This window comes from Propithecus coquereli, unplaced genomic scaffold (assembly GCF_000956105.1).
Source record: "Propithecus coquereli isolate 6110/MARCELLA unplaced genomic scaffold, Pcoq_1.0 Scaffold7, whole genome shotgun sequence".
NCBI classification, from domain to species: domain Eukaryota; kingdom Metazoa; phylum Chordata; class Mammalia; order Primates; family Indriidae; genus Propithecus; species Propithecus coquereli.
In genome coordinates this window covers 14,107,095-14,121,601 of record NW_012153062.1, presented here as the reverse complement: position 1 = coordinate 14,121,601, position 14,507 = coordinate 14,107,095, and the positions used below count along the sequence as shown (strand labels likewise).

At 34.1% G+C, this 14,507-nt stretch overlaps 1 protein-coding gene across 5 annotated transcripts in view; it reads left to right on the top strand.

The window, feature by feature from the left end:
* Window positions 1-13,446, top strand: part of PRKACB (protein kinase, cAMP-dependent, catalytic, beta) — a 149,299-nt gene extending 135,853 nt beyond the window's left edge. For all 5 annotated transcript variants that reach the window (XM_012661093.1, XM_012661090.1, XM_012661094.1 and 2 more), the window contains 2 exons: window positions 1,864-2,028; window positions 10,165-13,446. In XM_012661093.1, coding sequence (XP_012516547.1) covers window positions 1,864-2,028; window positions 10,165-10,290 — 291 coding nt within the window. In that variant the 3' untranslated portion in view covers window positions 10,291-13,446. The remainder of the gene's footprint in view (window positions 1-1,863; window positions 2,029-10,164) is intronic.
* Window positions 13,447-14,507: the final 1,061 nt, after the last annotated feature.

The window sequence follows — 14,507 nt, the reverse complement described above, 5'->3', positions numbered from 1 at the left end:
TTTTGAGAAAAAATTTCTTTACAGAATAGCATGAGAATGGCAATCAAAAGACTACAGTTATGAATCTATCTTTATATGCTAATGATTTAACTTCTTTGAAAATATGAGAATGTATGTCAAGTATGCTGAGCTTTTTGAAAGTCAGAACATAAATTAAGGAGTTCTATATATTTGAAGACAATGTAATAAAGACCAAAATTCATGAGGCTACAAATCATAAGACTAGCTTTCTAGTCATAGCTCTGCTACTTTATAGCCTGATGATTAGGGAAGGTATATAACATTTCTGAATCTTAGTTTCTCCATCTGAAACTGAATAGAGTTAATAGAGTGAATAGAGTTAATAATGTATTCATTGAGTTTGTCACATCCACCTAGGATGCAAGTTCTATGAAATTAGGGACTTTGCCTTGTTTAGCTCAGTGCTATATATTTAGCACCTAGAACAGTGCCTGGCACATAGTAGGCACTCAGTAAGTAATTGTCAAATGAATGATCTACAATATTTGAAATAATCTAATAAATGCTGTGAATAAAAACATAAAAATGGCCCAATGCCTTCCCTCAGAAGCCCAGAGTCTGGAAGAGATGGACATATACACAAATACTACAGCATTGTTCAATGGATAGGTGTATTGTGATGATCAACTGAGATAATGTAACGATGCACTATGAAAGTTATGAGGTGGTAGCACTTGTAGAGAACCAAAATAAGAATGTGAGGAGTTCAGAAACGGTCTATTTACCCTTTAAAGCATTTTCTACAAAGGTGCTATGGTCAATTTGAAGTTGAGATTATAATAATCCAGAGAATAGTGTTTGTGTTTCGTGGGGGTGGCAACGTGAAATGAGGCCCAGGGGTGCATGACAGGACAATGGAAAGCGGAACGAGTGAAAGTGCAAGCACACACACAAATGTGCACACACATGGGTGTGTGACAGGGAAGAGGGGAGTGGAAATGATTGAACAGAATTGGAAAGGATAGCGGAGAGGTGGTAGTAATGCAAGAAAAGAATGAGGAGGCACAGATGAGCTAGTCCTTCTAAGTGGAAACCAGGAGTTAGGTTGAAGTAGAGGAGAAAATGTGTTTAAACAAAACAAAACAAAACAAAAAAATAGGCTAAGGTCTCTTATGAATGGCACTTTATTTTATTGATTGCCAAACATAACATCTTCAGTTATTTGGGGTTTTCTGTTTGTTTTTAAGGCCAGAGGCCAGGCTACTTATTTAGAACTACTTATTCTTCACAATTTAGGAGGTGGAAAAATGCTTTTAAAGCAATCTAAATCATTTCTATGCTGTTGCATATAGCAGAATTATGCTTAAAAGCCAACTACTAATAAAAGAAAAATGGTTTCCTGTGCTGTGAAAGGCAGTGTGGGTTTTTACAATCATTTTTAGATAGATCTTCCTTTTTGATAGATCTCTTTTCAAAATATACATACTGAATTCTTTCATATGCTGCTTATTCTATTTATATTATAAATTTAAATTTTTATATCTCTGGGACAGAGATTTATAATATGAGATCTAAAGGGATCTCTCTTGAAGATGGGTGAACCTTCTGATATTGTTGAAGAAGTTCTGTATGTATGCACATTTTTCTGGAGACTGGTCCACATTCTTAAGGAAGTTCATGACCAAGATGAGGACCTAAGAGAACAGGTTTCGTGCATTCACCCAAATAATTCTCTTCTTCGTGACTAGCATGGACTGTAACGTGTAGTTCAAAATATGTGAAAATCATCACTACATATTTTTGTTTATATTTGTCACCTTATTTTAAAGACCTTTATGAAATCAAAACAAAAACAGCACGAGTCTTGTAATGTGTGTTTTACCACATGGTGCATTTGTGCAGGTCCGATTCCCATCCCACTTCAGTTCAGATCTCAAGGACCTTCTACGGAACCTGCTGCAGGTGGATTTGACGAAGAGATTTGGAAATCTAAAGAACGGTGTCAGTGACATAAAAACTCACAAGTGGTTTGCCACAACAGATTGGATTGCTATTTACCAGAGGAAGGTGAGGCTTTTCTTTCTTTTTAATTTAAAAATCTTATTAAAAGTTGGTGTTTACATTATATGTAGTAGAAATCTTTTCAAGTTAATACATAGTTTTCCTTTTTTTACCTTTTAAATTCATCCTATGCAGAATCTAAAGTACTTTATAGCCCATGACTTAAAAGTGAGTTTTCTCCTAGATTAAAGAGAAAGTTTGTATTCTATTTTGCCTATCAATCAGAAGTATTTTCTTTGTTAAAATTTTCCTACACATGCCTCATACTCTTTGCAGTACTACAGAAATTATATATTAGGCAGTGTCCTAAGGGTTTGCATTTCAAAACTGATGTGAAGCCACATTAGGAAGATAATATATAAACAAATATTCACCTATCCAGAATTGGCATGCAGCCACATATAATAACATTTAATTGCTAGATTCCTCATTATTTTTAATGTCGTGTTCCCCAAACAGACCATGCTCTTTCACACTCTGTGCCCTTGTACAATTTTTTCCTTTGCTCTGAATGACTTACCATTTGTGCATTTGCCATAGTCTTATTGATCCTCGAAGATTTAGCTTAAATGTTACTCTACTGTGATATTTTCTCTGAAAGGTATTCTTTATTAGTATCTTATAGATTCTCTATTGTTTTAAAATATTTCATTGAAGACAGGGAACTTATCTTACTCATTTTTATATTCCTATTACCTGGCAAGAGCCTTACGGTTGGTACATGCTCACTAAATGTTTGAGGAATTACTCAGCATTGCTCTTTCTTCAGATAAAACTTACCTTTACCCATTTGAAAGCCAATTTGTACATAAGTAATGGAAATGGGGGTTTTAATTAATGCTTTTGTGGAAGATTAAAAGCAAATCTGAAATTACTACATTTTTAAACAATTATTTATAAACATGATATTTGTTCCAAATACTCATCAGATGCCTGCTTGTATGCTATGTATTCTGCAACGTGCTGAGAATATGTTAAGTAAAATCACCTTTGTTCCTGTCCACATGAAGCCTATAGTTTCAGGGGTCGGGAAGATTAATCAGATGGTCATATAAACAAATATAAAGGTACTAGTATGAGAAATGTGGGAATGCAGAAAGAATAACTTCGCCTCTGAGTTTTCTTGGGATTTGTTTTGTTTGGTTTTTTGCTTGCTTGCTAAAGGGATTCTTAGTGTTAGAAATTCAAGCAACTTGAAGACTTGCATGTAAATATAAACTAAGTTAATCTCTAGTGTTAGTGTACCACCATAATAAAATAGAGGAGTACCAGCTGATCAGTAGCAGTATTTTGTTGTCCGGAAGCTTTTTAGTTTAATATAGTTCCATCTGTCTATGTTTGCTTTTGTTGCCTGTGCTTTTGAAAACTTAGCCATAAAATCTTTGCCTAGATCAAACTCCTGGATCATATTCCCTATGTTTTCTTCTAATAGTTTTATAGTTTGGGATCTTATGTTTAAGTCTTAATCCATTTTGAGTAGATTTTGGCATATGGTGAGAAGGATCTAGCTTCATTCTTGTACGTATGAATCTCTGATTTTCCCAGCACCATTTATTGAAGAGAGTGTCTTTTTCCCACTGGGTGCCTTTGTCAAAAATTAGTTGGCTGTTAATACATGGATTTACTTCTGAGTTCTCTATTCTATTCCACTGATCTATGGGTCTTTTTTTATACAAATACCATGCCGTTTTGGTTTCTTTAGCTTTTTAGTATATTTTGAAGTCAGGTAGTATTATACCTTCATCTTTGTTCTTTTTGCTCAGGATTGCTTTGGCTATTTGGGTTCTTTTGTGGTTCCATACAAATTTTAGGATTGTCTTTTCTGTATCTGTGAAGAATGTTATTGGTATTTTAATAGGAGTTGCATTGCATCTGTAAATTGCTTTGGATAGTATGATCATTTTAACAATATTAATTCTTCTGATCCATGACCCTAGGATGTCTTTCCATTTGCTTATATTCTTTTTAATCTCTTTCATAAGTGTTTTGTTATATTTTCTTGCTGAATCAATCCCTGTATGATTATATAATGACTTTCTTTGTGTCTTTATACTGTTTTTGACTTAAAGTCAGTTTTATCTGATATAGATACACCTGCTTTTGCTTGCTTTTGGTTTTCATTTGTGTGGAATATTTTTTTCCATCCCTTCACTTTCAGCCTATATGTGTCTTTATAGGTGCAGCGAGTTTCTTGTAGGCAGCATATAGTTAGGTCATGTGTGTTTTTTAATCCATTTAGCCATTCTATATAGTTTTAGTGGGTAATTTTATCTCTTTATATTCAAGGTTATTATTGATAGGTGAGGGCTTATTCCTGTCATTTTGTCAATTGTTTTCTGGTTCTTTTGTAGGACTCCCTTAAGCATTTCTTGAGCCAGTCTAGTAGTGATGAATTCCCTCAATTTTTGTTTGTCTGGGACTTTATTTCTTCTTCATTGTTATGGCATAGCTTTGCTGGGTATAGTTTTCTTGGCTAACAGTTTTGGTTATTTTTTATTCCAGCATTTTTAATATATCATCCCATTCACTCCTGGCTTGCAGAGTTTCTGCTGAAAAATCCACTGTTAGTCCTATGGGGGTTTTCTTATATGTGACTTGACACTTTTGCTGTTTTTAGAATTCTCTCTTTCTGTTTAACTTTTGATAGTTTGACTATACCGTGCCTTGTAGAAGAGATTTTTGGGTTGTATCTATTTGGGAATCTTTGAGCTTCCTGTATCTGGATGTCTAAATCTCTTGAAAGACGTGGGTAATTTTCAGCCATTATTTCATTAAATAGGTTTTTTATGCCTTTGCCCATCTCTTCACCTTCCAGAAAACCAAAAATTGAAATATTTGGTTGTACTAATTTGCAGTCCCACCAATAGAGTATAAGCCTTTCTTTATGTCTACATCCACACCAGCATTTATTTTTTAACTTTTTAATATGGACATTCTGACAAGGGAAAGGTGGTATCTCACTGTGGTTTTAATTTGCATTTCCCTGATAATTAGTGATGTTGAGCATTTTTTGGTATGTTTGTTGTCCATTTGTCTATCTTCTTTCAGAAAACTTCTGTTTATGTCTTGTGCCCATTTTTGAGTGGGGTTGTTTGGTTTTTTCTTGCTAGTTTATTTGAGTTCTTTATAGATTCCAGATATTAGTCCTTTGTCAGATGTATAATTTGTGAATATTTTCTCCAATTCCATAAGTTGTCTGTTTACTCTGTTGATTATTTCCTTTGCTTTACAGAAGCTTTTTAATTGAATTAAGTCCCATTTATTTTTTTGTGTTGTTACTGTTATATTTGCCTTTGGGTCTTAGTCATAAATTCTTCACCTAGGCCAATGTCTAGAAGAATTTTTTCTACATTTTCTTCTAGAATTTTTATGGTTTCATGCTTTACATTTAAGTATTTTATCCATATTGTGTTAATTTTTGTGTATGGCAAGAGATAGGGGTTCTGTTTCATTCTTCTACATATGGCTATCCAATTTTCCCACCACCGTTTGTTGAATAGGGCCTCTTTTCCCCAATGTGTATTGTTGTCTGCTTTGTTGAAGATCAGTTGGTTGTAGGTAGATAGTTTTCTTTCTGGGTTCTCTATTCTGTTCCATTGATCTATGTCTCTACTTTTATATCAGTACCATGCTGTTTTTGGTTACTACAGCCTTGTAGTAGAATTTGAAGTCAGACAATGTGATGCCTCCAGATTAGGGTTTTTTAATTTTGTTTTGGTTTGGTTTGGTTTGGTTGGTTGGTTGGTTGGTTGTTTTGCTTAAGATTGCTTTAGCTATTCAGGCTCTTTTTTTGTCCCCAAATGAAACATAAAATTATTTTTCCAGATCTGTGAAATATGATATTGGTATTTTGATGGAAATTTCATTGAATCTGTAAATCACTTTGGGCAGTATGGACTTTTTAATGATGTTGAGTCTACCAATCCATGAGCATGAGGTATTTTTCCATCTGTTTGTGTGACATCTCATTTCTTTCATCAGTGTTTTGTAGTTCTCCTAGCAGATCTTTCACCTCCTTCGTTAAATATATTCCAGGTATTTTATTTTCTTTGTAGCTATTGCAAATAGTATTGAGTCCTTTATTTGACTCTCAACTTGTCTGTTATTAGTATATAGAAATACTACTGATTTGTGTGCATTGACTTTGTAACCTGAGACATTGCTGAATTTATCAATTCTAGAAGTATTTTGATGAAGTCTTGGGGTTTTCTAGATGCAAGAGTATATCATTAGCAAACAGGGATAGTTCGACCTCCTGTTGCCTGCCCCTTTCTTTCTCTTGCCTAATTGCTCTGGGTAGGATTTCCAGTGCAATGTTGTATAGAAGTAGTGACAGTGGGCTCCCTTGTCTTGTTCCAATTCTTAGGGGGAATGCTTTCAACTTTTCCTCACTCAATAAGATGTTGGCTGTGGGTTTATTATCCATGGCTTTTATAATTTTAAGGTATGTTTCTTCTAAGCCTAATTTGTTGATGGTTTTTATCACAAAAGGGTGCTGGATTTTACTGAGTGCTTTTTTTGCATCTATTGAGGTGATCATGTGATCGTGTCGTTTTTGCTTCTGTTTATGTGGTAAATCACATTTATCAATTTGTGTTCGTTAAACTATACTTGAATCCCTGGGATGAAACTCACTTGATCATGGTGAATTATCTTTTAGATGTGCTGTTGAATTTGCTTTGCTAGTGTTTTGTTGAGTATTTTTGCATCTATGTTCATGAGGAATATTGGTCTTTAGTTTTCTTTTTTGTTGTTTTTGTGTCCTTTTCTGGCTTTGATATCAAGGTGATACTGAACTCATAAAATGAGTTAGGGAGGATTGCCTCTTTCTTGATGTTATGGAATAATTTCTGTAGGATAGGTACCAGTTCTTCTTTGTAGGTCTGGTAGAATTCAGCTGTGAATCCATCTGGTCTGGGGGGCTTTTTTTGTTGATAGATTTTTTATTATTGCTTCAATCTCTAAGCTTGTTACTGGTTCAAGATTTCTGGTTTTTTTTTTTCCTGATTCAGTTTTGGGAGGTTGTGTGTTTCCAGGAATTTACCTATTTCCTCTATTTTCTAATTTGTGTGCATAGAGATTTTCATACTATTGACAGATAATATTTTATATTCTGTGGTATGAGTTGTAATGTCTCCTTTTTCATTTCTGATTGAGCTTATTTGGGTCCTTTCTCTGTATTCCTGGTTAATCTAGCTAGAGGTCTACCAATTTTATTTATTTTTTTCAAAGAATTAACTTTTTGTTTTATTGATCCTTTGTATTGTTTTGTGGTTGGTTTCCATTTTGTTTAGTTCTGCTCTGAACTTCGTTATTTCTCTTCTTCTGTTAACTTTGGGTTTGGTTTTCTTCTTTTTCTAGTTCCTTAAGTTGTGACATTACATTGTTAATTTATGATCTTTCTTTTTGAAATAAGCATTTAAGGCTATGAATTTCCCACTTAACACTGCTTTTTATCTCATAGATTTTGGATACTTGTGTCATTATTGTTACTCAGTTTGAAAAATCTTTTGATTTCTATCTTAATTTCATCATTGATGCAAGGATTGTTCAGTAGCAGGTTGCTTAATTTCCATAACTTTGTGTAGATTTGTGAGTTCCTCTTGGAGTTGATTCTTAGTGTTATTCCACTGTGATCTGAGAAGGCACATGGAATGTGCTTTTGATTTTTCTGAATTTTCTGAGACTTGTTTTGTGGGCTAACATATAATCTCTCTTGGAAAATGTCCCGTATGCTGATGAGAGGAATGTATATTCTGTAGTTTTGGGGTAAAATGTTCTATAGATGTCTGTCAGGTCCATTTGTTATAGAGTCCTATTTAAGTCTAGTGTTTCTTTGTTGATCTTCTGCCTCGATGATCTGTCCAGTTCTGTAATTAGAGTGTTGAAGTCACCTGTAATTAAGATGTTGCTTTTTATTTCTTTGCTTTGATCTTATAGTATTTGATTTATGAGTCTGGGAGCTCCTGTGTTAGGTGCATGTATATTTAGGATTGTTATATCTTCTTGCTGACTGTCTTAGTCTTTCTTTACCATTATTGATTTAAAGTCTTTTTTGTCTTATATGAGAATAGCTACTCCTGCTCACTTTTGGTTTCTCTTCATGTGGAATATTTTTTTCCATCCCTTTACCTTGAGTCAATGAGTATCCTTATGAATTAGATAGGTTTCTTGGAGACAGCAGATACTCGGAGTGTATTTTTCATCCATTCAGCCTATCTATATCTTTTAAATGGAGCATTAAGGCCATTTACATTCAATGTTAGTATTGATATGTGTGATAGTATTCTGTTCATCATATTGAATGATACCTAGTTGTTTTGTTCTCTCCTTTGTGTTACTGTTTTATAAGAATTGTGAGCTTTACTTTTTGGGTGTTTTTATATTGGTAGGTATTGATGTTCTTTTCCATGTGTAGACTAATTTTAAGCATTCCCTCCAGGACAAGTCTAGTGGTGGTAAATTCCCTTAGTGTTTGCTTGTCTGGGAAAGAGTTTATTTCTCTTTCATTTATGAAACTTAGTTTTGTAGGATACAAAATTCTTGGCTGGCAGTTATTCTGTTTAAGAAGACTAAAAATGGGACCTCAATCCCTTCTGGCTTGAAAGGACTCTGCTGAGAGGTCTGCTGTTAGTTCTATGGGTTTTCCTTTGTAAGTAAACTTGTTGCTTTCATCTTGCAGCTTGTAGGATTTTCTCCTTCACTTTGACTTTGGTCAGGCTGATGATTATATGTCTTGGTGATGTCCTATTTGCTATACATCTTCCAGTTATAATAACTACACACAGCAGTGCAAATATGATAGTAAATGTGAATGGCTTTCATAGTCTTCTTTATTCTCTGACTCAGTGTTCATGAACAATGAAATAGCCAAATGCATCTGGCAGAAAGGAAAAAAAAGCAGAAAAAAGAAGTGGCCTGGACAACTCAAACTGTACAATCATTCTCTAGAGATGGTTGCCCCAGTTGGAGTGTGATTCTAAATTGCTGCCTGACTAGACATGAGGCCATTGTCTTCTTAGCTCATTCTTCTGGGCAGTGCACAACAGCAGTCCCCGAAGCAGGGCACACAAGGCAACCCGCTGGCAAACAACAGGATAATATTAGAATTGCCATTCATACTTATTTTTTCCTTATTCTTTTTAAAGATCTTATTTGTGTGTATATCTTATATTAGTATAGTCATGAATATAAATGATTTATAAATAAATAATTGTACATATATTGGTGATATATACTAGAAAATGTTTTACTAAAAGGGATATAAATCGAAAAGCTTTGGAGATCACTGGTATAGATAGTAGAAAGAGCTCTGGAGCAGAAGTGGAGAATCATGAGTATGAAACCTGCTTTAGCCATGTATTAGTCATGTGAATTTGACCAACTCTGTCTTAATCTGTAAAATGGGAGTAAGAATATCTGCCCTGCTGTCCTCACAGTGTTGAATTGAGGAAGAAAGGAAACTGGTCATTGTTTGTAAATTCTGTAAATGCTGTGCAAATTGTGATATTATTTTCTCAGCCTTTAAAACCTTTCTTCAAATGCATTCAGTACCCCATGTAATCTTTATAAAAAACCATATTGTACATAGTGGCCAGACATTTTACTTTTAGAATCAAAGGAGAAAAATGTTTAGGATTTAACAATTCTATAATTCTAAAAGAGCTATATTTCCTTCCAACTTCCCAGAAAGTTTTGATGACCAGATATTTTAAACAAAATAAACTTAGGAATTAAAAAAGCAAGGTGATTAAAAGTGAGTCAAGATTTATGTGTAACTTTAAGAGAAAATAATTTTTAAAAATGAGATAGAGAAAATCAGGCCTTAGAAATAAAGAACTAATAAAAGAAAAACTGGAGTTCTGTAACCTTAGGAGCCAGCATTTTGATACCAACAGTTAATGATCCTAGGAAATTCTTAAATATTTTCTTGGCCTGCACCATATCTTGAATGAAATGTGGAGATTAATTGCAGACCTACTGTTTTGGTGCTGCTGCTTCTAATGCTATTATATTATAATTCAGGGACTCAATGGCATTTAAGGATGCCACCATGTAGTAACAATGAGAATTAATTTTCCTTAGAATTTTGAAAACTCTCAGGAGATTTTCCTTTTTCTTATTTTTCTGTCTCAATTACAGGTTGAAGCTCCATTCATACCAAAGTTCAGAGGCTCTGGAGATACCAGCAACTTTGATGACTATGAAGAAGAAGATATCCGTGTCTCTATAACAGAAAAATGTGCAAAAGAATTTGGTGAATTTTAGAGAGGAACAATAAGATGATGTCAGAGCTCACACTCAATCTTTGCTCTCTGTTGAGAGATAAGGTGGAGCTGAGACCGTTCTTGTCGAAGCAGTTACCTAGTTCCTTCATTCCAACGACTGAGTGAGGTCTTTATTGCCATCGTCCGTGTGTGCACTCTGCATCCACCTATGTAACAAGGCACCGCTAAGCAAGCATTGTCTGTGCCATAACACAATACTAGACCACTTTCCTACTTCTCTTTGGGTTGTCTTTCTCCTCTCCTACATCCATTTCTTCCTTTCTCAATTTCATTAGTTTTCTCTAAACAGTGCTCCATTTTATTTTATTAGTGTTTCAGATAGGCAGTGTTATGGCTATGTGATATTTGAAGGGAAGGATAAGTGTTGCTTTTAGTAGTTCTTTCCAATATTTCTGTTGGTCAATGGCTTGATAAACTTTCTAATAATTATTTGTACTTTGAGTAGCTCAGACTCAGTTTTGCCAAAACTCTTGACAATTTCCAAAGATAGCATGTCTTATCACCAAGGAAATTTATACAAATTAAGAAATACAGTAACTTTGTTGGAATTCTCACAATAAATCTGATAGACTAATACAGAGTAGCTAGACCCAGCAATTTGGATTCCTGTAGATCAAAAGTTCTATTTCCTTTCGCCTCCTTTTACATCATCCTCCCCTTGAGTAATGAAGTGACCAGCCTGTGTGGTGTGACTAATGTGTCTCACTCAGCAGGATAAACTAATGATATGGATCATCTCCCAGATTCTCTCGCCTGGTACCAGCATTTCTGTAGGTGTTAGAGAAGAGTTCTAAGTTTTCTAAACCTTAACTCTTCCATAAGGATTTTAGCCAGTATTTTAATAGAACACGATTAATCAAAGTGACAAATTTTAAAGTTTCTCAAATAGTCCTCATTGTAAACTTTTTAAAGAAAAAGAAGCAAACTAAAAAGAACATTAGTTTGGATAAATGCTTTGCTTAGTCAAATGGCTTGATTGTTGCAAACAATGTAGAGGTACTCTTATTTAAAGTGAGGGTTTTCTGTTTATTTTGTAATCCTTAAGAACACAAGAAGTTGTTACCTGCTGGTTACTCTGGTGTACTATATTTGTGAACCTAAGGTAGGGGCACTGCTGCAACTTCTGCTTTCATCCCACACCTTATCAATGAGGAAAGGGGACAAGTTTATAAAACTACCACACTTGTAATTTTGAGGTGTGATATTTTCAAATGTCATAATTTTTAACTCTTATCTCTCAGTAAACAGAATGTATGCTCATACAGATACAATTTTAGTATTTGAGTTTAATTTTTTCTTCTGTACTTTTTTGCCAACTGACTTAACAACATTTATGTCAGATGGAAATGTCAAGCACTTTTGCACACTTGGTTCAGTGTTTGTTGAGAATCCATGGCTTAACCGAGTTGTTTTGCTTTTTGTGTGTTCGTTTGGCTTTTAATTTTCCCCAACTGGTTTTATCTCTGTGTCTCAGTGACCTATCTTAAAACAACACACCAAAATGGTTTAAAATAAACTGCGTTCATTTTTTATGATCAATATACATGCATATAAAATGAATTGTTTTTAATCAAACTGATCTTAATGTATATAATCATTCTATTTGCTTCATTATTGGTGCAGGTAGGTCACTGACACCACTTCTTTTCATCTGTACCATACCCTTGTAAAACCTTTGAAGTCATCAAAAAATCCTGCCTGAAATGTTCTCGCCACCTATCTATATGTCTTTTGGTTGTCAAGTGTTTCTGCATGGTAATGTCACGTAAAGGCTGACACTGATTTTAGTTGGTCCACTTATATTTAAAATGTGCAAGAAAAATTTGAAATACTCTTGCTGTAGCAAGTTTTATGTGATAAAGATATATCATCATGTTAATAAATTTAAAACGTCATTTGTAAAAAATATTTTAATTTTTTTGTATTTCAGTTAGCCCCAAGAACATGCTGATCATTGTATTCTATATGTATGCTACAAATTCTATGGTAGCTTTGTTGTATATTATTGTAAAATTATTTTAATAAATCATGGGGATGACAATTTGATTATTACTATTTAGTTTTCAGTAACTGAAAAGATTTCTATGAATTCTAAAAATATTTTTTCCTATGAAATATCTAGTGCCCAGCTGTAGAATCTACCCTGGATAGTGACCCCTAGACATACATTGGTATAGAGGGCTATTCAGCCATTCCATTTTACTCTCTATTTATAGGACATGAGCAAGCTTTCAAATGTGTCAAGGGAGTCTATTTCCAACCAATCAAGTACTCTGAATTAGAATACTTTTAAATTCCCAATCTCAACCACAATTTAGCCAAGAACAAGATAAAAACTTGAATAAGAAATAAGTAGCATAAATCAGTATTTAACTTCAAATTACATTATTTGGAACAGAAGATACATTTTTGCTCAGTAAATAATTAAGAGATGGCATTGTATAAGACTGAAAGTCAAGACATCTGAGTTTCAGGCCAGAAAACTATCAGTATGACCCTGGCCTCAGTTCTCTTATCTATAAAATGGAAGAGTTGGATTAGGCAGTTTCGAGGGTTCCTTCTAACTTTCACAGGTTATGACAAGATTCTCTTTTTATCTGATATTTGGAGGGATATCATGCTTTGAAGTCTCAGTAAGGCGGCATATTTTAGGGCGTCTTTCTTCTAATCTCTGACAGTGTTCTTACTATTCTTTGAATATCATGAGAATCTCGTGTCTGTCCTAATTTCTTCCTTATTTACTGATACTAAATACCCAGTTGATATTAAACCGTCAACCTACCAAAAAAGATACTGTGGCTTATGGGAATTGCTGTCTTGTTCTTGGTATGTTCTTGCATTGATTGCCCATTGGCCTGAAAATACTCATTGTAAACCTGAAAAAAAATCATTTTTTTTTCCCACTGACTGTTTTTTCTGCTTGTTGTAAGAATCAAATGAAATAATGTATGTGAAAGCACCTTGTAAAATGTAACCTATCAATGTAAAATGTTAAGGTGTGTTGTCATTTCATTAATTACTTCTTTGTTTAGAATGGAATTTCCTATGCACTACTGTAGCTAGGAAATGCTGAAAACAACTGTTTTTTAATTAATCAATAACTGCAAAATTAAAGTATCTTCAATGGATAAGACAATTTATTGAGTCTTGAATTCTATTTGATGCCCTTATCTCCTGATTTATTTTCTGCTGATACCACAGATGCCAATAGATTCCTAAATTTTTAAATTTGGGTTGGTTTTTTAGCCATGGGGGCAGAGTGCCAGGGGAAGAATATCCACTGTCTACTCAAACTGGATGTTTACTAAGAAACTGCTAAGTCCATTTCACAGTTTCTAAGTGTTTCTACTTTTCTCATTTCTCATATTGGTCCAAATTACTTCTAACATAATGTTGGAAATATTTATATTTAAAGTATTTGATTATCAGGGCTTTATATAACTTCAAGTTCTCATTTCCTTATGAAACTAATTACAAAGATCTGGGCATGTCGTCACTCTAGAACTACCATCATTTGAAATCTATTTAACTAAATTTTCTCTTATGTACAAATATTAGAAGTGAAGTTAAATGCTTATTTTTATTTTCACTTTGCTGAAGATTTTCTGTATGCTTATTTCACAGCCTTGGTGCCCATTGTTCTGGACTAAATTATGAACAAAACTTCTATGTTGAAGTCCAAAACCCCAGTATCTCCTCAGCATGTGATTGTATTTGGAGCTAAGGCCTTTAAAGAGGTAATTAAGGTACAATGAGATCACATGGGTGGGCCCTAATCCGATAGGACTAACGTCCTTACAAGAAGGGATTAGGACATAGCACCCAGACAAAAGGAGAACCATGTGGCAACACAGGGAGAAGACGGCCATCTGCCAGACAAGGACAGAGGCTTCAGAAGAAGCCAACTCTGCCAACATCTTGATCTTGGGCTTCTAACCTCTAGAACTGTGAGGAAATAAGTTTCTATTGTTTAAGCCACCCAATCTAGGATGCACTCACAGAGCTATGTATTCCCATGGCGAAAAGCTTGCATTGATCTCCTTTCAAATGTTTTATACTTAACCAAAACTGAACAAATTTACCATAGGCAAATATTTTTTATAACACAATCATCGTCTTCTACCTAACTCAAGAATTTAAGATTGAAATATATCTTAAATTCTTATACCATTAAAAAATACTGTTCAAATCTCTATG